Genomic DNA, 26,826 nt, shown 5'->3' on the forward strand with positions numbered 1-26,826 from the left:
CCTCTGGGAAGGAATGAGGTTTGCTTTTCACTCTTTCCTAAGGGCAAAAGAAGGACTGGGTAAAAATGTCCTTAGATTAGACCAGGGTTTTTTAACCCCTGCACTACTGACTTTACAAGAGGTAACTCTGTTGTGGGGACCATTCTTCGCATGTTTAGCCACATTCCTGTTCTCTTGCCTAAGAGATACCTGGAGCAGTCTAGCAGAAATGCTGATTCAAAATGTCTCCAAGGGCAGGTGCTGTGATGCAAATGAAGCAAAGCAGATGAGCATGCCATTAGACTGAGTCTCCCAGATGCTTCCCATCCAGCTTCCTGCTAAGGTACACCCTAAGGGACAGCAAATGAGGATTTATGTGCTTGTGTCCATGCTATCCATGTGAGAGACCCGGATGGAATTCCTGGCTCCTAGCTTTGGCATGGCTCAGCCCTGCTACTATGGGTATTTGGGGAGTGAATTAGTGGAAGAAGATCTTTCTCTGTTGCTCTGCCTTTCAAAACAGACTTTTCAAGAATTCTCAATTTTGCCAAATGTGTGTGTGTATTGAGTGGAGGGAAAAATCATTCCTGGATAACCAGACATCAGACATCTGATCCTGCAGCTGTTAAAAAAACCCTGAATTCTATGAGAGTAAAGGGATGACCAAAGGTTCATTTATCTTGGGAGTCTACTGAAGTAACTAGAAAAATAATAAACAAATGACTGAATAAGGAAGAAAATACAAATCTTGCCACATTACTATGCCCTTGTGCATCTGGGCATACCGTCCACTACACAGGCTTCAGCAACTGAGGAAGTCTCATTCTGATAAGTGTACTCCATGGTCAGACCACAGATCCTGTGGTTGGAGTTTTGAGTCTAGTGGTTCAACTGGCAGGGTGGTAGCTCTTTGTGGTTATTTAAAACACAGGTGGGATTCTCTTTTCTTTGTCTAAAGGAAGACCGTATACTTTTATCTTTTCATTTATTTGAAAGTCACAGTGACAGAGAGATCTCTCATCCAGCCTACAATAGCTGGAGCCAGCAGTTAGGACCTCAATCTGGGTGGCAGCGACCCCAATAATTGAGTCATAACCTGCTGCCTTCCAGGGGCAGCAGAACTGGGACTCAAACCTAGCCACTGATGTGGAATGTGGGCATCCAAAGTCGGATCTTACCCACTGTGCCAAACGTTCAATCCTTTATGAGGGATTTCTGACTCTAATTGTGGCAGTGTAGTACCCAGGGAGTTTAAATATCCTGTGCAATCGAGAATGATATTATCCAAAATGGCAAACTTCTTAGAGAAGCTCCCATATCATGGGCAGGTGTGCAGTCATACAGGGCCTGGTGCTTGGCTGAATGCCCTGGAGTCAGCATCTTGAAAACTTTATTGTTCAGTGTGTTTTATGAGTGTTGAATAAACCCCTTTGATATCTACCACAAGACTACAGTGGTCACAGCCTTCTGCTCTAGATAAAGCTGCTAGAGGGCAGATGCTAAGATGTCAAATTGTACTGGTACAGAATGTTAGGCATGCTTTTACTAAAGGCATTCCATGATGCCTTTAGTAACCTAGGTTATAAACTAGAACGGACAGTAAAATAAGAACCAGTTTGATTACAATTTTTTCTAACATGTCGCACTATATGCTCACAGACCAGGAACTACATTTGTCTTGTTTCTTTCCATATCTCAAAGCAGCTGGCAAATGGTGGCCACTCAAAAAAAAAAAAAAAAAAAAAAACCTTCAATATTATTGCAGTGATCTTGACATTTTTCATATGGTACATAACAAAGGCAATTACAAATGCTTATTGCTCTTTCAGATGAGTTAGGTTTCTGCATGTGAAGTTTACAATGATACTTTCCCATTCATTATTTGAGCCCCAAGATTCTTGAGAAGTAGGAATTCCTATTCAATTCATAGATGAGGAAATAAGCTCCAAAAAAATCATCTGTCCAACCCACTGAGGTAGTGAATGATGGTTTCTTTTTCTGTCTTTCTCATAAACATTCTAAAAGCTCTATGAGTGCACGCAGGTGTTTGGTGCAGTGATTAAGGCACCCTTTGGGATGTGCCAGTGGCAGCAGGCGATGATACAAGCGGCTGGGTCCCTGCCACCCAAGTGGGAGATCTGGTCTGAGTTCCCAGCTCCTGGCCTTAGGCCTGGCTCAGCTCTTGCCATTGTAGGCACAGTATGTAGTGAACAGGCAGATGGGAGATCTCTTTCTGTCTTTCAAATAAAATACAGAAAAAATTTCATTCTGAATAAAAATTGCAGGACTGACTTACTCCAGGAGTTATTTATAACAAAAGCACATGATAATTAATGGTTGCTATCAGGTGCTTAATAATTAGCTTTAAATTACACACAATCAATAATACAACCCCAAGTTCATGCTGTGTTTTTTGTCAAGAGTAAACACTCTTTCTCTGGATTTTGAGAAGGATCTGAGTTGTGGTTACTGCTGCCCTTTCATAAATAATGCTGATTCAAAAGAAGGTGGGGAGGGGGCAGCTCTTGCCCTAATAGCTAGCAGGCCTGAGCCTCACATCAGAATAAGGGATTCCATTCCTGGCTTTGCCTATGGTACCAGCTTCTTGTAACATAGGCACCAGACCTGGATTGAGTTCCGGTTCATAGCTCAGTGTGGGTGTCCTGCAGAGCCAGAATTAAAAAGATTTCAAGGGAAGCTGGTGCTGTGGTATAGCCAGCATCGTCATGCTTTGTGGTGCTGGCATCCCATTTAGGTGCTGGTTCTGAGTCCTGGATGCTCCACTTTCAATCTAGCTCTCCGTAAATGTGCCTGGAAAAGCAATGGAAGATGATCCAAGTGCTTGGGGATCTGCGCCTGCGTGGAAGACCTGGAAGAAGCTTCTGACTCCTCAGAGACTCAGTACATGGAACCTCTCTGAGTCTTCCTAACTCTGCCTTTTAAATAAATAAGCTCCAAAAAAAAAAAAAAAAAAGGAAAGAAACCTCAAAGTAGCTAATTCATTATTTTTATGCTTTTGCCTTTTTCTAGTTAGAAATAGGATAATGTATGATGAACTACTGATTCAAATCTAATATAGTACAGGTGGTTTCAATTTTCTATTGAGTTCTTGGCATTTCAACCTAGCCAGCCCCAGCTGTTGCTGGCACTTGGGAAAAGAACCAGCAGAAAAGGATCTCTTTCTTGCCAGCTTTCAATTCAATAAATAATCCTTTTAAAGAAATACAGGATTGGCAGGTGGGGTTGCTAACAATACAGACTTGAAGGAACCATTCCCCAAAATGTTAATTCAATATGGGCCAAATAACAACACCCTGGTTTCCACAGAACACTTTGAGGATCACTGGTAATGCATATTCAATATTCAGGTTGTACAAAAACTTAACAGAAAATGAATTTTAAGACGGTAGACATATTTTTAAGTCATTTCTACAGCCTTCTAAGATTTCAAGACAGTTTTAGGAGATTTTGCCTCTTCAGACCATTATTAAGGTAATTTTCACTCCATTAGCAGAAATTTTGCCACCTATGTTTATAATCATGCTCCGAGGCTAAAACTGCCGGCTAATTTACTGCGGTAATCAGTCTCCATTCCCCGGGAGCCTAAGTTCTTATTAGCATTTCTATGTTATGGAATTTATACACAGTGCCTCTCCACGACCTGCCCCTCTTCATTTTCATGTTTGAAGACCCGGGCTGGTTCCAACTGAGCAGCTTCAAATACCTGACAACCTAAACATTAAAAGACACCTGTATAATACAGCTGCATTTAAGAAGCATCCCCACTTGGAACTGAAAAACAAAATCGACTGTCAAAAGACCTGACTCCTTGACAAATTTCCAACATTAAATAATGGTTTCTGCCTCTGATGGCTTAAATCTTTCCGAGGAGAAAAAAACCTTTAAGGATCGTCATGACACAGGAGAAAATTGAGGTCCAAAGAAACCCAATTAATCGTCCAAGGTTACGCCCATTATTGATCAAGTGAGACCTGCCCCTCCAAAATAAACAAATAAATAAATAAAACCGGCACCAGTTCTCATGTAACAGTCGTCCACTCCTGTTTCAAATTCCCTGACTGCCCCCACGTTATCCTCTCTGGATTTCTGAGTGAAGTTGTCTAACGGTCTTTTGCCAGGCCGCTGGCGTAGGGATGCCTGCAGGTGGTGAAACCTTGCACAACATGAGTCACATGAGGAGCCCACGTCTAACGCGGTGACTTTCACGGGCCTTGTTCTCGGGCCAGCGCGTTCTCTCGCAAGGCTCGGAAACGCCACATTCCGCCGCGGGAGAAGGGGAGGAGGCGGCGCGGGGCAGGTCACGGGGAACCGACAAGTCCTTACATGTACTTGCGGCATGTCCGGGCGCAACCCGAGAGGGGGCCGGGAAGAAACCAAGGAGGGCCAGCGACAGGACGAGCACGACAAACACACACCACGGTGGCGATGGTGGGAAACCCCTGCACACCGGATCTGCCAAGCCCCGGCCAAACCGAGCGGAGCCGCGCGTGCATAAATCTCATTAAGTGGCCGGGCGCAGGCACTGCAGCAGGGAAGGAGGCAGTCCCAGGGAGGAGGGGGCGCCGGGGCGGCCCTTTTATAGGCCGCGGCCCGCTCGCGCCCCCGCCCTCCGCGCAGCCGCCGCTCTACCCGCTGAGGCCGTCGCCGCCCGCCCGCCCGCCCGCCCTTTCTCCCGCCGGGCCGCAGCAGCCGCGGGACCGGCGCCTGGCCTCCCTCCGCCCGCGGGCGGGTCTTCTTACCTGCCGTAAAACCGTCTGCTCGGCCTTCCCTCCACACACCCCCGCCCTCAGCCCCTCTCCCGGCCTCCTCGGCAGGATCTGAAATGGCGCTCGGTCGGCGCATGGCAACGTTCGTCGCAGCTCCGGCTAAGCCCGCGGAGCCGCCTCGGCGGCCCTGAACCCCGCGGCGACCCCCGCGCCTCGCCGCCAGCCCCCCTCGGGGGGGGGGATCCATGATCTCGGCGCTCCGCTGGCCGAGTCATCGATCCCCCACGCCCTTCACACACGGGCCCTGCTCGAGGGACAGCCTCCAGCCCGGGGGAGGGGGCGAGGGAGAAAAACACCTTCTCGCCCCCCCCCACCTCACCCTAGCCCTCACCTCCCACACCCCTCACCTCCCCACCCTGTGTCCCGCCCAGGCGCCCGCCCCGCTCCCTCCTCTTCCTCCCGCCGCACCCCTCCCCCTACTACTCACAGCCCTGCCCGCGCCGCTCCCCCCCTTCACACACACGCACTCCCCCTCCCCCAGTGGTTGCGTCCGTGACATCATCATCATGGCAACAAGAGCTGCAGCCTGGGACGGAGGAGTCCGTGTGATTCCCGGCGGCGGCAGCGACAGCACCAGCACCGACGACCTGGCCAGGGCTCCTCTCTCGCCGGCCGTCGCCGGGTGCTCCTGAGGGGGCGGCAGCCGCAGCCGCGGCAGCAGCAGCAGCGCCTTCGAGCGCCCCGCCCGCCCGCCGCTGCTCACGGCGTCTGTGTGTGACGGGAGGGGGCGCGGACGCCGCCGCCGCTGCGGAGGGAGCTGCCGCCGCTCCTGCCGCTGCCGGTCGCCGGTGAAGGGGAGGCGGCGGCGAACATGTTTTCAGTGAGGATAGTGACTGCCGACTACTACATGGCCAGCCCGCTGCCGGGGCTGGATATCTGCCAATCCCCCCTCACCCAGCTCCCTGTCAAGAAGGTGCCGGTGGTGAGGGTCTTCGGGGCGACCCCGGCAGGTAAGCGGACGCGGGGAGCCTGCGGGACGCCGGGGGCCGCCGTCCCCGCCGCGCGCGCGGGTGTGTGTGTGCGCGCGCGCCTCCCTCTCCCGGCTCGGTTGCCGCGTCCCCTTCGGCTTCCCTCGCGGTTTCCTCTCGTGCGTGACAAGAGGCGCAATTAATCTGGGTCCGCGAGAGCGCGCTCTCTTCTTCCCCGCTCTTCACAGCCCTCCGATTCCTCCGGCCCCCGGGGACGGCGAGGAGGGCCAGCGCCGGGTGTTTACACTGCGGGCGGCGGCGGGGTCAGTGCCCGCTGTGCCCCGGGTGGCCGCCCCCCGTGTCCTCGCCGCCCGAGGGGTTCCCAGCGTTGGGCGGCTGAGGTCAGGCGTTGGTGGGGGGGGGGGACAGCCTCTTGCTCAGCCCCTGGTGCGTCTCCCAAGTGCCCCTTTCTGGAAATGGCTCTGGGGGGGAAGAGGAAAGTGTCGGCCGTGTGTGTGTGTGTGTGTGTGTGTGTGTAGTGTGTAGTGTGTGCTGTGGTGTGGTGTGGCAGTCGCTCCCCGCGCTCTCTGCCCCTTCCGGGGACGCGGAGGGCAGGGCGGGTGGCGGCGCCCGGGGCCCCAGTGACCCTTAGGGCCCTGCGGGTGAGGGCAGGTCGGGTGACCCGGGGGCAGCATCCACGGGGCGCGGCTGTAGCCCCCCACGGCCAGCCCTCAGCACACCTCGGAGGGCGGTGGGTCTCCAAACGCAGCTTCACGGGCTTTTTAAGAATCACCCGAGGCCAGGTCGTGGGGTGGCCTTTCACACAGAGGGATGTGTTCTAAAAAGCAAACTGTTTTGAAGCCGGGGTGTAGTGAGGACTCCATCAGTAATAGAAGCGGCTTTCTCAGCAGCTCCCGGGCTTTCTTGGTAGCATCAGTAGGACAGTGAGCACGTTTCCTGCACAGGTTTAAGTTGTTGGGCTTTTCTGCACGCTTGGAACTGCGTGCCGCGAGAGAATGGAGACGCCTCCTTGGACAGGGATGCTCTCCCTTGGGCTCTGTCGCGCCCACTGGGACTGTAGAGAGCTTCTCCCACTGGGTGCCCTGTCCCCTCGCCTGCCTTCACCTACCCAGGCCCGCCTCTGTGGGCTGCCCACGTAGCAGCAGCACTGGCCCAGACACCCGCAGGCCCTCCAAGCGGTGGTCTTTTCATGTGGAATCTCTGTTAAACGTGGCGGTGTCATGAGATCTGGTAACATGATTCTGTTGTGAAATAGCGAAAGCAATTTTTGGTGCTGTTGAATCTTGATAAGATAGGTCTTGGCTGTTCACAGGTTGTGGAAAATCTAACACTTGAAACTTTGAATTGTGGAAAACAGAGGCAATGCATGTCTGTGAAGGATAGGTGTTCTGCATTCTTAAAAAGAATGATGCTGTTTTTCTAACTGGAACTTCGTTGTGATACACGATTTGTTTTCACTTTAGATTCAGAGGAAGAATAACATAGTGAAGTTGATGTACCTCTGGTCAGCCAGATTTCCATATCATGAAGTTACATGCCGAGTAGGACATACTGTGGTATTTCTGTGTTTACAACTTGCATCGTTTGCGTTACTTTTGTACATCAGAATGCCCTTATGTGAATTTCAGGCTCCGTTTCATGGGAAAGTAAGCTAACCTAATTCTATTATGTGAGAGAATATTCCTTTAAAAATAAAAAAACAACAGGATATACTTATTTTTGAGGTTTTTTTTTTAAAGAAACTATTCCATGATAACTATTTATATTCTGCTGGACATCTAAGAGTAGATTACCAACCCCTCCCTTAAAAAACAAAAACCCATACTATTTTATTTATTTATTTTGATATATACTTTGAAATGTGTAGTGCTGATGAATAATAAAATTTTTTGGTACATACACTGAAAGACATAAAACTCAGTACAGAAAAACCCAGACTTCAAGTTATTAAGGATTATAAAATTCAGTTTGCCATATAGTTCACAATACAAAAGAAAGAAAAATCCAAAACCCTTGGCATACATTTATGGTTTACAGCTTTCATAAATCAAGTCACTACTTTAGCGTGCTAGGAATTCCCAGTGAAATTAAATTAATGTAATCAGAACTCCAGAAGTACCTGCTTTTGAATGGTCTCCCTATGAAAATGAGCTAAGGCCATCCAGTAAAATAAAACTTCAAAGTCATTAATGTGAAAGAGCAGTCTGGCTTAATAAAGTGTGCCTTCTAGAATTTTTAATGAAGACAGGTTTATTATTTCAAGTTAAAAACTATGTTTGATTAATGAGTAAAAAAATTTAAGTGAAAATTTGTTATAGTTAACCTACTCACATAAAATACTGTAAACATAAGCCTTAAATATAATACATATGAGTCGGTTTTGGAAGCTTGTTTGTAGAAAATGTTTTTAAATTGAGGTGCTTTACAAATGAGATCTTGAAAAATAGCCATGGAAGAAATTTCTTTGAAAATAATGTGACCATAGCATTCCAGAATAATGAATTCTAATCTGATTGCATTAATGCATTAGACCAGTTTTCCTATTGCATGAAAAGTATTTTTCTGCTTTAGAAAACAGTCCAGTTGACTTCTGATTGTTCTGTGTTTTGAGGACTTTTGTAATTATAAGAAAGAAAGAAATTAGTGCGTGGTTATAGAGCTCCCGTATCTTGAGTTGGTGAAATTTGAAAAGGTGTTTTAAGAAGTGACATTCAAATTTGAGTAGTAAATCTTGACAGACTTAATTCTTTGCGAGGGTTCCTGAGAGAACCTTACATTTTCCTCATGTGAGAGATGGGATTATTCAAAATAAACAAAAACCCCAAGAAAGCCTTTCCTGCTTTGAACTCATTTTTAAAACGTCTTGAACATTGTTTTGATACAACTGTTGAATGGCATCGTCTGTAAAGTTAATAGTTAATTTTTTTTGTCTGTAAGGCTATTTTGGTAATTTGTTTCAGTTGGGGAGACAAGGTTATGAATAAAGTGGAAGAAGAAAAGTTTTGCACTTACGTTTGAATATGGGCGATGACTGCTCAGAAAATTCCCTCAAAATCTTAAGGTTTCCTGGCCCGGTGCGATAGTGTAGCGGTTAAGGTCCTCGCCTTGAATGCCCTGGGATCCCATATAAGTGCCAGTTCTAATCCCGGCAGCTCCACTTCCCATCCAGCTCCCTGCTTGTGGCCTCCTGCGCAGGAGACCTGGAAGAAGCTCCTGGCTCCTGGCTTTGGATTGGCTCAGCTCCAGCAGTTGCAATCACTTGGGGAGTGAACCAATGGACGGAAGATCTTCCACTCTGTCTCTCCCTCTCTCTGTATATCTGATTTTGCAACAAAAATAAATAAATCTTTTAAAAAAAAAATCCCAACGTTTCCTTGTATGGACCTGCCTGAGGTGAAACTGTCCAGTTTCCACATTTTGGTTCTTGCTTAGTTGCCTGCTGTGACTCACCTCATGCTGGTAAGCTGATAGCACTCAGTTTTCTCAGCATCAGGTTAAACAGAATTTTCCTTCCAAAGAGTTTCCCGGTGGAGATGCAGAGTAGGAGTAAATTGCAGAAGAGAGGTCCACAGAGTGGGCTCACTAGACCCTAGAGGAAGCTGTGTCAGCTGAGGAGGACGGTAAGGAACACCGCCACCTTTCCTTCTGTTTTCCTCCAGTCAGTCTTTAACTCAAACATGGCATCTAATTTTCCTACAAAAGGAGTTGGTAATTTTGAAATTCACTGTTTATGTGGATGCTTACCACATTATATATGTTTGTTATTTTTATTTTTACAAAATTAACCACAATAAACTATCAAACAGGCCTCATTTTTAAAAAAGATTTATTTTTATTGAAAAGTCAAATTTACAGAGAGAAGAAGATACCAAGAGAAACATTTGCCATTCGCTGGTTCGCTCCCCAAGTGGCTGTGATGGCTGGAGCTGAGCCGATCCGAAGCCAGGAGCCAGGAGCTTCTTCTGGGTCTCCCACACAGGTGCAAGGTCCCAAGGCTTTGGGCCATCCTCTACTCTTTTTCCCAGGCTACAAGCAGGGAGCTGGGTGGGCAGTGGAGCAGCTGGGACATGGACCAGCACCCATATGGGATCCTGGTGGATGCAAGACTACATGCTGGGCCCTATTTTTTCTTTTAAATTGAAACTATAGCATTTATCAAAATCTCATATTACAAAAATTTCTGAAGTGACATTTATCTGCTCATACCTCCCCATTTTTGTTAAACTATTGGAAAATATTATAAGATTACATAGCTGTTACATTGTAATTATTAGAAATTTTTAGAAATACTAGGGAGAGTTAATGACTCATCAGAAACAAAATCGTCCTCCACCTTTCCCTAGTAGGTACTTTAAAGCCCTTAAGAGCAGATTTTGTTAGCTTCTTATATTTGATTAAAGTCACAATCAGTAAATCAGAGGCTTAAGCTAGAACCCTGTTAAATCTGTGGGCATAGTAGAATGTGGTGATGAATGACCTGGTTCATCTGGGAACACTAGGTGAGCACTCGTTGTGGATCTCAGGTTGTTATTAGAGAACTTGACTCTCCAATGGCTCATGTGTAGTAGTGAGAGACAACATAAACATAAGTCAAACATTAGACTATCACAGAAGTGTTTCTGAGATGTAGTAAGGACTCAAAAGAGGACATGTGACCGCCAAACAGGCAATGAAGAAAGTACAGATTAAGTCATTTTAAAGGAATTTTGAAGAACTTCAATTTTCTGAAAGGGGAACAGATACAAAGTGAGTCACAGATGAAGGAATCTGTTCTCTAAAGTATAGCTTGACAATGTATATCTGAATTCTTGAAGTTTTTTTTAAATTTTGTAATTGTAGTTTTTGGGATTTTAATCTATGAAGAGAAATTATTTGGCAAATCTGGTTATCTTTTGAATCTGTCTGCTTTTCATTATCCATCACCACCCTAGTTGGGGCTACTAGCACTTTTGGATGGGTATATTCTAATAGCATCTTAATCTTGGTTAATGCTAATCCACTCTGTCCCCTTCTAATCTGTTTTCTACATGTAATCAGAAAAGTCTTTTCAGAATACGAACCTGATTACATGAAAGCTTGAGTAGCTTTTCATTGTCTTTAGGATGCGTGTGAAACTCCATGTCTTATGTGGTGGCATCTACTTGTCTTACAAAGTCTTCCATAGTGTAAGCCCCTATCTTTCTGCCTAGTTGTGGTGTGAGCAATGTTCTTCTTGCCTTGCTCTTTGTGTTGTCATAATGGTGTTATTTCAGTCCCTTATTCTTGCCATGCTCCCTCCCAGAATGAGGGCTTTGTACCTGCTGTTCCCTCTACCAAGAATGTTTTTTCTTTTGCTTCACCTGAACTCCTTAGGAGAGCTTTCACTATCATAGACTCTCAGAACTCTATGAACTCTCTTTAAAGCACTTGCTATAATTGTATTGTTATCTATGTTGGAGATTAACATCTGTTTTTCCCAGTAAATGATAATCTCCAAAAATGCTGGTAATGGGTTTCTTTTTGCTTACCATAAAAGGCTGAATGCTTACCATAGTGCTTGAAATGCAAGTGTTTGTTGCAAGAATTAATAGATGGTCATAACTGAACAGCCCCAAATATCCTCAATTAGGAAACAGTTGAATAAATTGGATATATTTGTATTCTAGAGTATTATATATCATTAGAATAGCATTTTAGAATAGATAATGAGATAGAGACATATTGTCAGTATAATATGTTTTTTAAAAAAGTTTTAAAAAGCCACATATTAAAAATACAGAAAAATATACTAATATAAAGGTTGGTTATTCAGAAGGTATATTTTATATGTTTCAAGACTTATGTAGAAAACATACACTAACTTTATAGTTAAAACTTTCCTTGAATGAAATTAAGGGGAAACGAAGGTTTTCTAGATATTAAAAAATATGGCAAAAGGCATGCAATTGATAATGGATGTCAAAGTAAAAGCTGGCCAAAATGCATGATGGTAGGATTGGACTGGATTGTATAAGTTCTGTGTAGAGTTATTTAAAAGTATTCGTCATGTAGAAAAAGATTTCTTCCAGCAATCAAAGATTTCAGTGAAAAACAAAATGTGTGTTTGTTTTATATAATTCAGAAATGGTGAGGACTTTTCAGTGTAAGCAGAATTGAAGCTAGATTGCTTTATGTTATAAAAATAAAATTCTACATGGGGAAAGCATAAATGAAGTAGAAACTGACTAGTAAAACTTATATTCTTTTCAGAAAGGACTAATTACCTCGTAGTTCATGAAGAGCTCCTAGGAAACATGCCAATGGAAAAGTGGGCAGAGTTTGTATGAAAAGATATATGATTTTATTTATAAAATATGTGACTTGGAAGCTGCAACATATGACTTATGTCAGCTTAGCAGACATAACCATCAGATTAGCAGATTGGTTATGAGTTTTGGGGGCAGGATGGAGGGGAGTTGGGTACCCTCATACATTGCTGGTGAGAAGTGTTCATGTCCTGCTGGAAACAATTAGGAATGTTTTTAAAAATTTAAATGTACACTTACTTTTGGTCCTTCCATTCTAGAATTTCATCATCTAGAAGATTTTGCTTATGTGTTAAGTAAAAATGTGAGAATGTTTGTGACAGTATTTTTGTCATTGCAAAAGTTCTGAAACAACCTAAACACAAATCAGGAGGGGAGTAGTTAAGTGAATTATGCTGTATCTATTCAGTGGAATTTCTAAAAACAATGAGACAACATTAGTGTATGGCTGTGATGCTGTGCGTGATTCAAAAGAGAAAAAAAGATCAAGATTCTATAGTATCTTGCCATTTCTGTTATTTAAATGGGTTTGGGTGAGTGGGTAGGTTTGTATAAGAAACAGATAGTTGTGGCTGTGGAGTATAATATGGGTGTACAGTTCTTTGTGACAGGATACTTCAGAGTTTTCTAATAACAGTAACCTCCGGTGGGAACTGGTTCCTGGAAGACAAATGGATTAACTTTTTTTAGTGTGCTGTTTAATAATTTTTAAAGATTTTTTTTGTCGTGTGCAAGCAATATTTATTTAAAATTAATGCTTTTAAGTTTCGTTGTGCTTACAGGAATTGGTAAGGCAGAGCAAAAATAAAAGACCATTGTAGTTGCTGTAAACAGTCAAGTAATTACTACAGTGCTTAAGTTAGGTTTTGTTAGAAATCTAATTCAGAGCTTTCAGTTCATGTTACAGGGCTCACTGAAGAGTGGCCCTACTGAACTAGTAGTTGAAGTAGGTTCCTCTGAGCAGACGTAGTCTATGAGAGACAACCAGCACTCACAAATCTTTTTGTTGTTTTGAGGCATTGAGGATATGCTTTACTCCTTTAGCTTTTACTTCAGCAGCCAGCCCCAGAGGACATAGCTACTGCCTCTTATGGGAGAGGAATCTTGGGGTTGTTCGATTTGTATTCAGGATGCCGCGGGAGCATCAGGCACAGGAAAGCAGGGTGTCTTCTGGGGCTGTAGTTCTAGGCCTGAATCTGGGTTGGGTCCTGCTTGCCATGTAAGGTGACTGCCTAATTAGCATGCATACATTCTACAGAAATATAACATCGTTTTGAGGTCTTGTTTTGATGTGACAGTGTCTTGCATTCCAAACTCATTCATACTAGCAAGAATTTAGCATTATGTGCATGGAAAAAATGAAATTAAAAGCAAAGTTTATTTTGGTGTAAAAAAATTGAAATCCGTAAAGTTCTTCCATAATACATGTTACCATGAACATTTGTGTTGTTCTTTTGGTCTCCATTTGGCTTATTTCCTCCCTTATTTTGGTTATTTTTTTTTTTTCCTGCTAATCTTGGGATTGCTTTGCTGCTGTTTTTGTAGCTCCTTCAGATGTATGATTAGCATATTTACTTGTTGTTTTTCTAATTTCTTAACATAAGCATTGATTGAGAACATGAACATTTTGAATACCCTTATATCAGAGATTATCTACCTTGATACTTTGAAATCTAATTTTGCTAATATAATTTTATAAAGAAAATACGATTATTAATTTTCACCAGTCTCCATGGAAATGCCTCCATATGCTCTCATGTTGTTCAGTACATTTTAGTGAGGACTGGGTTTGAAAACTGAGCATTTTGACTTTCAACTCTCACTTCTTCACACTAAAACTGAGAGAACATGGGAGAAGGCATTGCTAATAGTTGAGAGGCAGAAATATAGAACATTGGAGGAACTTAAGCAAGAACTGCGTGTATGTAGGTTAGGGATCTTTGAAGACTTGCCATGTCCAATGAAGAGTCTTGTTGAATGATAGATTACTGTGTTGATTGTCACTATGTCCTTTAAGAAAAGCATAATAAAGACTAGCTGTAACAATTTATGTACAAAAATTGATTTGAAAATTACAGTTTTCAGGAAAGTCTTTTAAAAAGCCATATTTTACACATAAAGTTCCTCTATTAAGAGCAATACTCAGAAACTTACTGCAATATGGGATATGGTATGAGGTATGTCACTGTGGTACCTGGCTGCCACAGTAGCGCTATTAAGAGGGGAAATAATAGGAGTTAAAGTACAGTGAACATTGGCTAAATTGCGTTAACTTTCCATTTCCCTATAAATACAGATAAGTTAGGACTGGGTGTCTAAAGTCATTACAGAGAACTCCACTGTCCAAACATGATGTAGAAGTGTTTCTAAGAACAAAAATATGAGGAAGACCCTTTTGGTGATGGTCTTTTTGATATCGTTTGTTTATCATTTAAGCTTTCCAGATGATCGTCTGAGTTTCTTGCAGTTATTTGTAAATCTTTAAATGCTTCATTTTTTACAAAAAAACCCCCTGTTTTGTTGCTTGAGTCATATTGGCAAACTGGACTGTTTTCTGTAGCAGAAATTGAACATACTGCTAGTAAAGCAAATTCTGAGAAAAATGGGTAGTAATTGTTAATGGAAAATTTGGATTTTTTTTCTGGCCAATTCTATTTTCCTTTTAGGTGACAGTTTTGGGGACTACTGAAAATTTGAGGTCAATTTTCTTAGAGGCAGTTATTTAATTTTCTTTGGATTCAAAGAACATTTACTGTATAAACAATTCAAATAAAAGAAAGCGTGTTACCTCAGATATGCCTGTGTAATGTATAACAGTTTGCACGAGTTTTATTTCCATTTATTACAATTACCAAAGAAGTATAAGTATTAAAATAAATAACTTATTTCAAATATATTTATTCTTCAGAGTAATTTATATATTAGTTTTGTTTGAGATGGTAAAATGGAAGACTGTAAGTAAGGATACATGTTGATATGTGAAAGAATGTAAAGTACAACATGTTGGCATACTGCTAGTTTCTCAGAATAAAAAAATGACTAATCTAAATTTCATTTCAGAATAAAAACCAAGACAAGCCACATAAAAGCAACCTAAAAATTAAACTGTCATCATATTATTTGTTTTAAAGCTATGGAATAATATATCTGAGGAAGATTTCTCTCAAAATTGTTTTTCTGAATTTCAAGTAAGTAATTTATTTTGGTTAATATATTGTGGGTGAGGGGGGGTGGGGGTGAGCCTTGACATTGAAGTTGATAAATCCCTGCTCATCATCAAAAGTAACAACTCAAATAGGAACCTCTTTAAAACTTCTGTGACTCCTTTGTCCACACTCAAAAGATTATCTCATTGGTTTCCTAAGTCCTAGCACCCTTCCACATTACTCTTAAAGGATTTACTACACTGAATATTGGGTTTGGCTATAGGAGTAATTACAAGGCACTACCCTGCTATGTGGCCCTCCCTCCCCCAACACTCCAACACCACACTGCTATCTATTGCTGAGTGTTCCTGGGCAAGTCGTTTTTTACTTTGATGAGCCTTAATTTCCTCCTCTGTAAAATGAGTTTTAGTAACTTCTACTTCATAGGACTTTATGACTGAATAAAATATCAACATATACCTGGCAGATTTACAGAGAAAAGGAGAGACAGAGAGAAAGCTCTTCCAGCTGCTGGTTCACTCCCCAAATGGCCACATTGGCCGGAGTTGAGCCAATCTGAAACCAGGAGCCAGGAACTTCTTCTGGGTCTCCCACGTGGGTGTAGGGTCCCAAGGCTTTGAGCTGTCCTCTACTGCTTTTGTAGGCTACAAGCAGGGAAGTGGAACGAAAGTGGGACAGCCAGGACACAAACGGGTGCACATATGGTCTTGGCACATGCAAGTCGAGGATTTAGCCACAAGGCTATCATGCAGGACCAATACCTGGCATTTATAAGGGAATATAAATACTAGTTTCTGACTCTTCTGTCTTCAAAATCTGCCACAATAAGTTTTATATACTAAATGCTCTTTAAATGGAATTGGATGAAAATGGAAGCTTCTTTATTTGAAAGTGTGAGAGGAAGAATCTTCATCACTGGTTCACTCCCCAAATGGCTGCAATAGCCAAAGGTGGACCAAGCTGAAGCTAGGCACCAGTAACTCCAACCAGGCCTCTCACCTAGGTGGTGGGGGCTTGGGTGACCTGCTGCTGCCTTGCCAGGAGCATTCTTGGCAGGAAGCTGAGACTTGAAACTCGTCTTGGTTGTAGAATGCTAGTTTTGAAAGTGGCAGCTTTACCTATCACACCAAAATGCTGATCTCAAAAATAGAAATTTTTATGCTTTTTTATTGCTTACACTAGTGTAAATTGGACCACCTGTACATTGTCACCTCATTTTTTTGTTATTGCCTTTTCTTTTTCAGTCGCTGACTCCTCTCTACAGTCTAAATAATTCATTGCCTATTGAAAATAATTTTTTCTTAGTTGGTTTTAAGTACCCCACCTAGGTCTGACTTTCGAAATTTTTAAAGGTTGGTGTATATTCATAAGTACCTATGTCTTGACATTTTAAGTTTTTATTTGAAAGACAGAAATCTCTTGTCAGTTGGTTCACTCTTCAAATGCTAAAGCAGCTGGGGCTGGGCCAACAGGGAGCAGGAAACTCAATTTGGGTCTGCCTGCCTGCCTGCCTGCCTGGATAGAAGGAACTCAAACACTTGAGTTATCATCTGCTACCCAAGGTGTGCAGTAGCATGAACCTGGAATCAGAATCAGAGCTTGGACTCAAACCCAGACATTCCCATGTGGAATGCAGATGTCCCTAGCCTTGTCTTAACCGTGAAGTCAAGTGCATGCCTCAAGGGCCTAATATTGCTTTGAAACAAGCAATTTTGAGCCGCTGAGCAAGGAGTAACTGTTTTCTTTTTTTTTTTTTTAAGATTTATTTATTTTATTACAAAGTCAGATATACAGAAAGGAGGAGAGACAGAGAGGAAGATCTTCTGTCCAATGTTTCACTCCCTAGGTGGCCACAACGGCCGGTGCTGTGCCAATCCGGAGCCGGGAACCAGGAATCTCTTCCAGGTCTCCCATGCGGGTGCAGGGTCCCAAGGCATTGGGCTGTCCTCTACTGCTCTCCCCGGCCACAAACGAGCTGGATGGGAAGTGGAGCTGCCGGGATTAGAACCGGTGCCCATATGGGATCCCGGGGCGTGTTCAAGGCGAGGACGTTAGCTGCTAGGCCATGCCACACAGATAAAGTGTGTTTTGATGTATCACGCCTTGGTTGATGATACCTTAGTGTTTTCAAAAACTTTGTTTTTGGCAGCTGAATAAATCCGGAGGTCTTGACTTCACCAGGTGTGAGAGACCATCTAATGAGCCCTGTGTAGCCTGTTCTGAGTGACCTGATCCTCACACCAGTTCTGTGAGACAGTGTCATCTCCTTTTAGTTGAGGAAATGAGGCTTGAAGGGGTTAATAAACTTTGCCTAAGTTTCTGTAGTGTAATATTTACCTTACTGCTTGTGAAGATTAGTGAGAGAATGATAGGCCATTACCTTTTCAACAGTAAAAGCAGTCTGCATGTGAGATAGGTAACTCCTAATGCATTTAGAATTCAGTAATAACCATTGTTGAGTCAGGCAGTGACCACAAATACATTCTTATTCTTTCTTTTTTTCATAGTGATATACCTTGGTACTCTGTACTGACTTTTCTTCTAATTGGTGTTAATGTTTCTTTTAAAATTTATGTTTCTGTTTAGACTGAATTATGTATGTGTGTTTGTAGAGTGATCGCAGTACTGTATTATAACATCAGTCTGTATTTTTTGTAAGTCTAGTTTTAATTAACTGAATAACATGTGAATATAAAATTGGTCCTCCATAGATGAAAATTTTGTTAACTGCTGATCCAACCCATTGTGGCTTGAAAGTATTCATGAAAAGAGAAATGTACCTTAATTAACATGTACAAACTTATTTTTTCTTGTCATTTCTTATATCAGATATTATAAGTAATCTATAAGGATGTGCATAAGTTATATACAAATGCTATGTTATTTTATACAAGGGATTTGAGCATCCATATCCATAGATTTTAGTACCTGAGGGGGTCTTGCCTCTGGATACGAAGGGATGGCTTTTATTCTTAGTGGGAGATTAAAGACAGAAGGAGTAAAGCAAAAAAAAATTTTGACTTTCAGTTCTTTCCCCCTTGCCACTTATATCAGCTCTTGATATTAAGCAAACCTGAAACCTTAGTGCTGTAAGTATTTGCCATTTCTGAAGCCCACAATTCTAGGCTCAGCTCAGTGCAGCAATGCCACTCCTAGTACTGTCTGAATATACTTTTATGGCTGTGGTCAACTGATGGGTCTAGGATAGCTTTACTAATGTGTGTGGAAATTTGTGCTGGCAGTTGACTGGGGGTAATGAAGGGTTCTGTGTAGCTCCAGCAGGCGAGCTATGCCTCCTTTACTTGGAGGCAGTAGTGGAGTTGACAAGGGCAGCAAGTAGAAGCAAGCCCCAAGTATTTTCTCTTGTCCCATGGGTCAAGACAGCACATGGCCGAGCCCAGAGTTTGCAGGGAGAGATTTGCCAGGGGTATGTGGCAGTTCAGGGGACAATTACTGTAACTATCTTATACTATTATTGGCTGATTCTGTTTACTGGAAGGATTTGCCAGTGTGACATTTTCCCTTTATTAAATAATGTTTAAATAAACAATTCATTCAACAGCTAAGGTAAGTTTAGCTAATTCCTGATCTTGTTTTTATTCCATTCTGATCACCTCTTAGCATCAATTCTGTTTCCATTCACTCAATAAATATGTCCTGAACACACAGTAAGCATACAATAAGGTATTGTGAAGTGAAAATAATCTACAGCCCATGCCAGGTGACCAGGCTAAATATCTTATATGCTGCTTGTATAAAACATCCTGTAAGGATTTCCTCAGGCTTTTTAATCTGTACTTTTTCCATGTCCTCACCAAGATCATATTTTTTTTGTCCCTTTATTTTTTTAAGAGTTGGTTTTTACTTGAAAGAGATAGACAGAGACAGATCTTCCATCACTGCATCACTCCCCAAATAGTTACAGTGGCCAAAGCTGGGCAGATCTGAAATCAGGAGCTTCTTCTGGATCTCCCTCCTGGGTGCAGGAGCCCACCGACCTGAGTCTTCCTCCACTGCTTTCCGAGGTCATCAGCAGGGAACTGGATTGGGAGTGGAGTGGCCAGAACTCAAACCATGACTCAAACCTCTGGGATGCCAGCACTGCAGGCTGGGGATTAGCACCACACCAGCCCCTTTCCAAGATCCGTATTATGAATTTTTTTAAAAAGATTTATTTTATTAGTTTTTTTGGAAAGGCGGATATACAGAGAGGAAGATCCTCCGTCCGTTGATTCACTCCCCAAGCAGCTGCAGCGGCTGGAGCTGAGCCAAGTTGAAGCCAGGAGCCTCTTCCTGGTCTCCCACGTGGGTGCAGGGTCCCAAAGCCTTGGGCTGTCCTCTACTGCTTTCCCAGGCCACAAGCAGAGAGCTGGATGGGAAGCAGGGCTGCTGGGATTAGAACCGGCGCCCATATGGGATCCCGGTGAGTGCAAGGCGAGGAACCCTACCACTACACCATCGCGCTGGGCCCTATAAAATGTTTTGATCAGTGTTAGTCTAACAGAAAAATACAGGATCTCAGTGTAGTTTTAATTTGCATCTATGATATGAGCATGGTATTCAGTGTCTTTCCATGTGCTTGAGAGATGTTTGTACTTCTCTTTCAGTATATATTTGTCTTTTATCCATTTTCCTTTTGTGATTTTTGATCTTTGGCTTACTGATTTTAAGAGCCCTAGTAGTATAAGAATATTTCAAAAAATGTGGGAAATGCACATTTTCAAAAAACTATGGAGGGCTGGCGCAATAGCATAGCAGTTAAAGTCCTCACTTTGCATGCTCCGGGATCCTATATGGTGCTAGTTCTAATTCCGGCAGCCCCACTTCCCATCCAGCTCCCTGTCTGTGGCCTGGGAGAGCAGTCGAGGATGGCCCAAAGTCTTGAGACCCTGCACCCACGTGGGAGACCCGGAGGAAGCTCCTGGCTCTTGGCTTCAGATCGGCTCAGCTCTAGCTGTTGTGGCCCCTTGGGGAATGAAACACCAGAAGGAAGATCTTCCTCTCTGTCTTTCCTTTCTATATATATCTGCCTTTCTAATGAAAATAAATAAATCTTAAAAAAAACTATGCCTGGATGTAAAAATCTGTTTCACTAAAACTAAATTCCATTTTCCCACATACTTCTTGCAGCTTCATGTAATAGGAACATTGGCTTATTTGAATTGAATTGCAAATACTTTTCCCAATCTGCGTTTATACCAGTACCTTTTATTTAAGTAATTTTCTTTCATTTTGTAAAGATTTTTTTGATAAATAAGTTTTTAAATCAAATTCTGATGAACTAAGTTTTAAGCATTAGGCATGGGAATGGGAGAAAAAGATCCCAACATCACATTCTATTTAGGAAACTGTAAAAATTGTGTGATTAAAAATGGAGAGATGTAAAAGGAACCTACTTAAAAAAAATAAGCATATTAACAATTTTGTTTATCTTAGAGAGATCGCTTCTGAAAGCTGGCATACTCCTCCCGTTGGCCACAACAGGTGGGAGCTCTATCCTGGTCTGCGATGTGGCTGGCAGGAACTCAAGTTCTTGAGCCATCATCTGCTGCTTCCCAGGTGCATGCATTAAGTGGGAACTGTCTTGAAAGTGGAGTAGATGGGACTTGAACTGGCACCCTGATAAGCGATGTAACCTTCCTAAGCAGTCCCTTAATGTACTGTGCCATAATGCCTATAGCAGGATTGCATTTTCCATTTAGTTTTTTCTCAGTAAATATGGCTCAATTATGAGACCATTCATTTTGACAGGGCAATCCAGGAAGTAGAATGGCTGTTTTTAGATGATCAAATTATCTATCAGAGGTAGAAAAGACTTTATTAACAGTGCATTGCGGTATTGTTTTTAGTAGTTTCTAGTTTTTACGTGTATGCTCTATGTACAGCATGTATATGTATATAGTGTTGATTAAAGTGAATTAACATATATATACAAGGTTACTTTGAAGTTTATGTTGAATGTAATTAAAACATGAATTTATTTTGCTGCAAGAAAATTTGGAGTCTACCAGTGTTTCTTTGATAATACACATTTCTTTGAAAATCTTTTAAAAAAGATTATTTATTTGAAAGCAGAGTGACGGAAAGAGGAAGAGACAAATATCTTCCATCTGGTGATTTATTCTCCAACTGACTCAAACAGCCAAGTCTGGACCAGGGTGAATTTCAGGAGCCAAGTATTCTGTTCACGTCTACTGCCTGAGTGGCAGGCACTCAGGTTTTTGGGCCATGTTGTGTTGCTTTCCCAGGTGCCTCAGTAGGAAGCTCAATTGGAAATAGAGCGTCCAGAACTTGAACAAGTACTTGAACATGGGATCTCGTGGCTGCTTAGCTTGTTGTGCCACAGTGCTTTTTAATTTTTATATATATATTCAAATATACATAATATATAAACATATACTAAATATATTTATTAAATATATAACAAATATATTAACATGCTGATAAATATATATTTGCATATATATTTGAATTATTATTATTTTTTTAATTTAAAGGCACTTACAAGGAAAAACAGAAAAATCTTTGATCCACTGGTTCATTCAAGTGGCTGTGACTGCTGGAGTTGTACCAATCTGAAGCCAAGAACCAGGAGCTATTTCCTGGTCTCCCACATGGGTGCTTGTGACCAAGGACTTGAGCTATCTTCCACTGTTTTCCCAGGTTATTAACAGGTAGCTGGATTGGAAGAATAGCAACCTGTACACAAACTGGTGGCCATGTGGGATACCAGCATCAGAGTACATTTTACAAAAGCCAAAAGCTGAAGGGAAAAATAAGATAAAGTTACTTAAGTATTTATAGAGGCCAGTGCCATGATGTACTAGGCTAAGGCCTTGTTAGCAGTGTCAGCATCCTGTATGAGTGCCACTTCTGATCCAGCTCCCTGGGATGCCAGGGCTGCAGGTGGAGGCTTAGCCTAGTATGACCTGGCAACGGCCCCCGAATATACTTTTTGAATAACCTTATTCTACTACTTCCATCTGTTTTTGGCTTTTTTAGCATGTACTCTTTTTCTTTTAAAAAGCTTGGATACAAATTGTAATTTTAAAACTCAAAAACAGAATTAAAGCATTTTCTTTACCACTAGTTGAATATCCCTTATCTGAAATGCTGGAGACAAGATTATCTTTTGCATTTTGAATATGATTTTATAAAGTATTTTTAGTGCTGCCTATGTTTTGACCTAAGATGAGGTGTATAATTTTGTACTTGTGGCATTATCAGCCATCAAAAAGTTTCAGATTTGGAGCATTTCTCATTTTGAATTTTCAGATCAGAAGAAATTTAGCTTAGTTTAGGTTTAAAGACTCTTAGCTTCCCATGGTGATCTGTAACAGTAGTTATAAAAGTTGACTTTTAAAAGATACATATTTGTTTGAGAGAGCAGCAGAGAGAGAGAGATTGTTGCCCTCTCCAGATAGCTATACCAGGTGGGCCTTGGCCAGCCTGCAGCCAGGAGCCAGGGACTTCATCTGGCCTTGGTAGCAGGGGCTACCAAGTTCTTGGGCCGTGCTATGCTACTTCCTGGGTGCATCACTAGGAAACTGAGTCAGGAGCCGGCACTTGCACCAGCACTCAGGTACGGGATGCTGCTATTGCAAGCAGTGCCTTAGTTCATCACAACTGAACACCAGCCTTGTGGAATATTTTAAACTCTTGTCTTTGTAAAAAAACATGTTTTAGCGTATGTATTAAATTTCAGTAAGACAATCTGGACTAAACACTTTGTATTAATTTCCTTTGTATGTTTTTTTTTTAATTGGACTTCACTTTTTATCTATTTCAGTTTGTGTCTAAGTGTTTTTATTTCTTCCGTCTCTTCAACTTAATTTTCTCTATGAAAGATGTTCCAGAGAAACCTTATTTTTTTGAATCTTACTGACTTTTTACAATTCTTTTGTTTTCTATTTAAATTATCACTGATTTTATTCTTTGGAGATTTTAAAAAAGATTTTAAAATATTTATTGGAAAGTCAGATATGCAGAGAAGAGAAGTGACAGAGAGAAAGACCTTTCATTTGCTGGTTCACTCTCTAAGTGGCCACAGTGGCTGGAGCTGAGCCAATCTGGACCCAGGGGCTTCTTCCAGGTCTCCCAGCGTGTTTGCAGGATCCCAAGGCTTTGCGCCATCCTCAACTGCTTTCTCAGGCCACAAGCAGGGAGCTGGTTGGGAAGCAAGGCTAGCGCCCTTATGGGATCCGGGTGCGTGCAAAGCAAGTTTTAGCTACTGGGCTACCGCACCAGACCCTCTGGCAATTTTGATGAGAAGATCATTGCTGCTGAACGTCACTATAAATTATATTTCATGCTTATCCCTTCTGTGAACAAGAGAGCAGACTTTGTATTTGCCAATAGGCAAGGCAAGACAAGTCCACTTAGTCATTTTCATTCTCCATTCATAAGCTTGGTAGTATTGCCCTCCTTGATATTGAAAGTTGATTATATATAACCCAGTTGGATGAAACATTGATCCAGTGTAAAGTTCTTTCCCTGTTCTTACTGCAGGATTCTCTGGCATGTAGGAACTAACATATACCTGGATAATCTGGAATAGTGTTTGTTTGCTTTTATTTTAACTGGAGATTTGCATGAACATGTTTAGATTATAAAGGTCCTCAGGTCTCTTGGTCATTTAATTAGCTTATGGAAACTATTTATTTGCTTTGGAAGCCAGTTAACACCCCATGGTGGAGATTACTGTGTTCCATCAATTATGTTGATATTTGGCACTAGGTTTTTTTTTTAAAGGATTTATTTTTTGTTTTATTTGAAAGGCACAATTCGGAGAGGAGAGATGGAGAATCCTTGCATCTGCTGCTTCACTCCCCAAATGGACTGTGCTGATCTGACGCCAGGAACCAGGAGCTTTTTCTGGGTCTTCTGCAAGGATACACGGGCCCAAGAATTTGATCCATTCTCTGCTGCTTTGCCAGGTCACAAGCAGGTAGCTGGATGGAAAATGGAGTTGGGCTTGGCTCAATGGCTGAAGTCTCACCTTGTTTAATGGCAAGTCCTGGGATCCTATATGGGCACCAGTTTGTGTCCAGCTGTTCCACTTCCCATCCAGCTCCCTGCTTGTGGCCTGAGAAAGCAGTAGAGAAATTGGGCCAAAGCCATGGAATCCTGCACCCATGTGGGAAACCCAGAAGAGTCTCTGCTTCTGGCCTCAGATAAGCTCAGCTCTGGCCATTGCAGCCATTTGGGGAGTGAACCAGTGGGTAGGTCTTTCTTACTCCATTTCCTTCTCTAAATAAATCTGATCTGCCTTTCCAATAAAATAATATATATTTTTGAAAAGGTGGAGCAACTGGGGCTCAAATTGGTGCCCCTTTGGCATGCTAAAGCTGCAGGCAGAGGATTAGTTTGTAATGCCATGGTGCCATCCCTGGTACTAGAGTTTTTTTGACTAAATAAATGGTGAAGTATTGAGAAGAAGAATATAAGGTTAGATATCTTAGAAAGTTTTTAGTTGAGATCTGGTTTCTGTGGAGTAGACTATGTCTGTAGTTTAAAGAATAAGTTTACAGATTTTTTTTTCTCTTGTTATTTTTCATGGTACAGATTCTCCCTTCCATCTTCCTTTCCCCCTCCACTGTTTTCCTCCATGTTGTTACGGTAGTGTAGTTCTTCAGCAACAGTCACAAGTCCAACATTCTGCTGTGTAAGTGTATCATGGCATTGTAGGTATACACAATGGTAGATAGTCTGGTATCCTATTGTCAAGGTATAATTATCAGTTTCAGTGAGGGAGAGTCCTTTTATTTGGGAGTAGAGTTGGCATACTGCAATTTATCTTCACTTCCTGGTATGCTAGTCTTCATTATACAATTCATCTATGAGGATATATGTATGAACTTATTTACCTGTATATCTATTTATCTTATATTTTGCATGAAGGTGGCCTTATAACAGAGAGAACGTATGATATTTGTGCTTTTTGGATTGCCTTATTTCACTAAGTATAAGGATCTCTAGTTGGGACCATTTTGTTGCAAATGGTATAATTTCGTTCTTTTTAATGGCTTAGTAACATTCCATGGAATAGATATACCAGTTTCTTTATCAATTCCTCTTTTGACGGGCATCTAGGTTATTTCCATATCTTTGTTATTGTGGATTGTGTTGCTAGGGTTGCAAGTCACTTTATGTAAATTTTGTTTCCTTTGGATATATTCACAGGAGTGGTATATCTGGGTCATATGGTAGATCAATTTTCCTTTGTCTGAGCACTTTCCATACTGATTTCCATAGTGGCTGCACTAGTCTACATTCCTACCAACAGTAGAATAGGGTAAATTCCCAGGGTTCTGAGTATAAAGCGATCTCACAGAAATTAGATGGAACCTCAGTGTGGGTTTTATCTGTTTCGCTAATGGCTAATGAGCCTGAGCATTCTTTCGTATGTGTATTATTTATCTCAAACATTTTAGTGAAAAATTGGGAGATAGCTTGTTCTGTATTCGATTGATTCTGATGTGTATACAAGTGTCCATCCTTCTCCCACTTTTACATATTAGTAGTTGGGATGTGTTTTATATTCAGTGTTGTAACAGGTTTAGTTGGTAGAAATAATTAGTAATAAGAAGTAATAAAATCTTTTTTTTAAAGATTTATTTATTTTGTTACAAAGTCAGATATACAGAGAGGAGGAGAAACAGAGGGGAAGATCTTCCATCCAATGATTCACTCCCCAAGTGAGCTCAATGGCCGGTGCTGTGCCGATATGAAGCCAGGAACCAGGAACCTCTTCCAGGTCTCCCACGTGGGTACAGGGTCCCAGAGCTTCGGGCCGTCTTCAACTGCTTTCCCAGGCCACAGGCAGGGAGCTGGATGGGAGGTGGAGCTGCTGGGACCAGAACCTGGCCCATATGGGATCCCGGGGCATTCAAGGTGAGGACTTTAGCTGCTAGGCCATGCCACCGGGCGCAGAAGTAATAAAATCTTAAAACCTTTGACATCCTAGCTGTCTCACCCACTTTCTCCTAGTCCTCATCCCTGTCCACCCTAATCAGCTTTGTAAACGTCAAAAAAAAACTTTGACAGATTTGTGAAAAATATTAGAAGATGTATAGCCTAGTGCCACATTTGTTATGGGAAGAGGGTTAACATTAACCTGTATTTGTCACTTTTGACTAACTTTCTAGCTTTGTTCACTTGGAACCTGAGAAAATTGAATGCCTTTTGTTTAACCTAGCGCGTAAAAAATGACCTGTAAAGAAAAAAAGTGACCTGTGAGGACTGAGTGTTTGGCATACTAAACAGTTAAAAACACTTACGGCAGGACTGGTGTTTGGCAGAAGAGTTAGGATGCCACTAAGGATGCCCGTGTCCATATCTAAGTTCCTGGATTCAAGTCAGCTCCATTTCTGATTAAATTCCTGCCAGTGTGCTAGAGACACAGGTAATGGTTCAAATAGTTGGATCCTTTCCATTCACACGGGAGACTGAATTTGAATTTCTGGACCCTGGCTTCAGCCGAGTTCAGGCCCAGAGATTCTGTGGGCATTTGGAGTGATCCAGAAGATTTCCTTTCAAAAAAATTTAAAAAGAGAGGCCCAAGTCCCAAATCAAAGTACCCGAGTTATAGTCTTGGCTCCAGCTTCCTAGTATACTGACCCTATGAGGAAGAGGTGATAGTTCAAGTCATTGGGTTCTTGCTACGCACCTGGGAAACCTG

The 26,826-nt window shown here is 42.1% G+C and overlaps 1 protein-coding gene across 3 annotated transcripts in view; it reads left to right on the top strand.

Annotated features, from left to right (window-relative positions):
• Positions 1 to 5,567: 5,567 nt before the first annotated feature.
• The window catches only part of REV3L (REV3 like, DNA directed polymerase zeta catalytic subunit), a 156,807-nt gene continuing 135,548 nt past the window's right edge, over positions 5,568 to 26,826 (top strand). For 2 of the 3 annotated variants that reach the window (XR_009244479.1, XM_058658048.1), the window contains exon 1: positions 5,568 to 5,716. Coding sequence is in view for 1 of the 3 variants with exons in the window: in XM_058658048.1 (XP_058514031.1) it covers positions 5,578 to 5,716 (139 nt within the window). In the remaining 2 variants the exon portion in view is untranslated. Of the gene's footprint in view, positions 5,717 to 7,179; positions 7,342 to 15,039; positions 15,168 to 26,826 lie in introns of those variants that run through there. The other variant, XM_058658107.1, reaches the window with a different exon arrangement.

The sequence above is a fragment of the Ochotona princeps genome, chromosome 1 (genome assembly GCF_030435755.1).
Source record: "Ochotona princeps isolate mOchPri1 chromosome 1, mOchPri1.hap1, whole genome shotgun sequence".
Taxonomy (NCBI): domain Eukaryota; kingdom Metazoa; phylum Chordata; class Mammalia; order Lagomorpha; family Ochotonidae; genus Ochotona; species Ochotona princeps.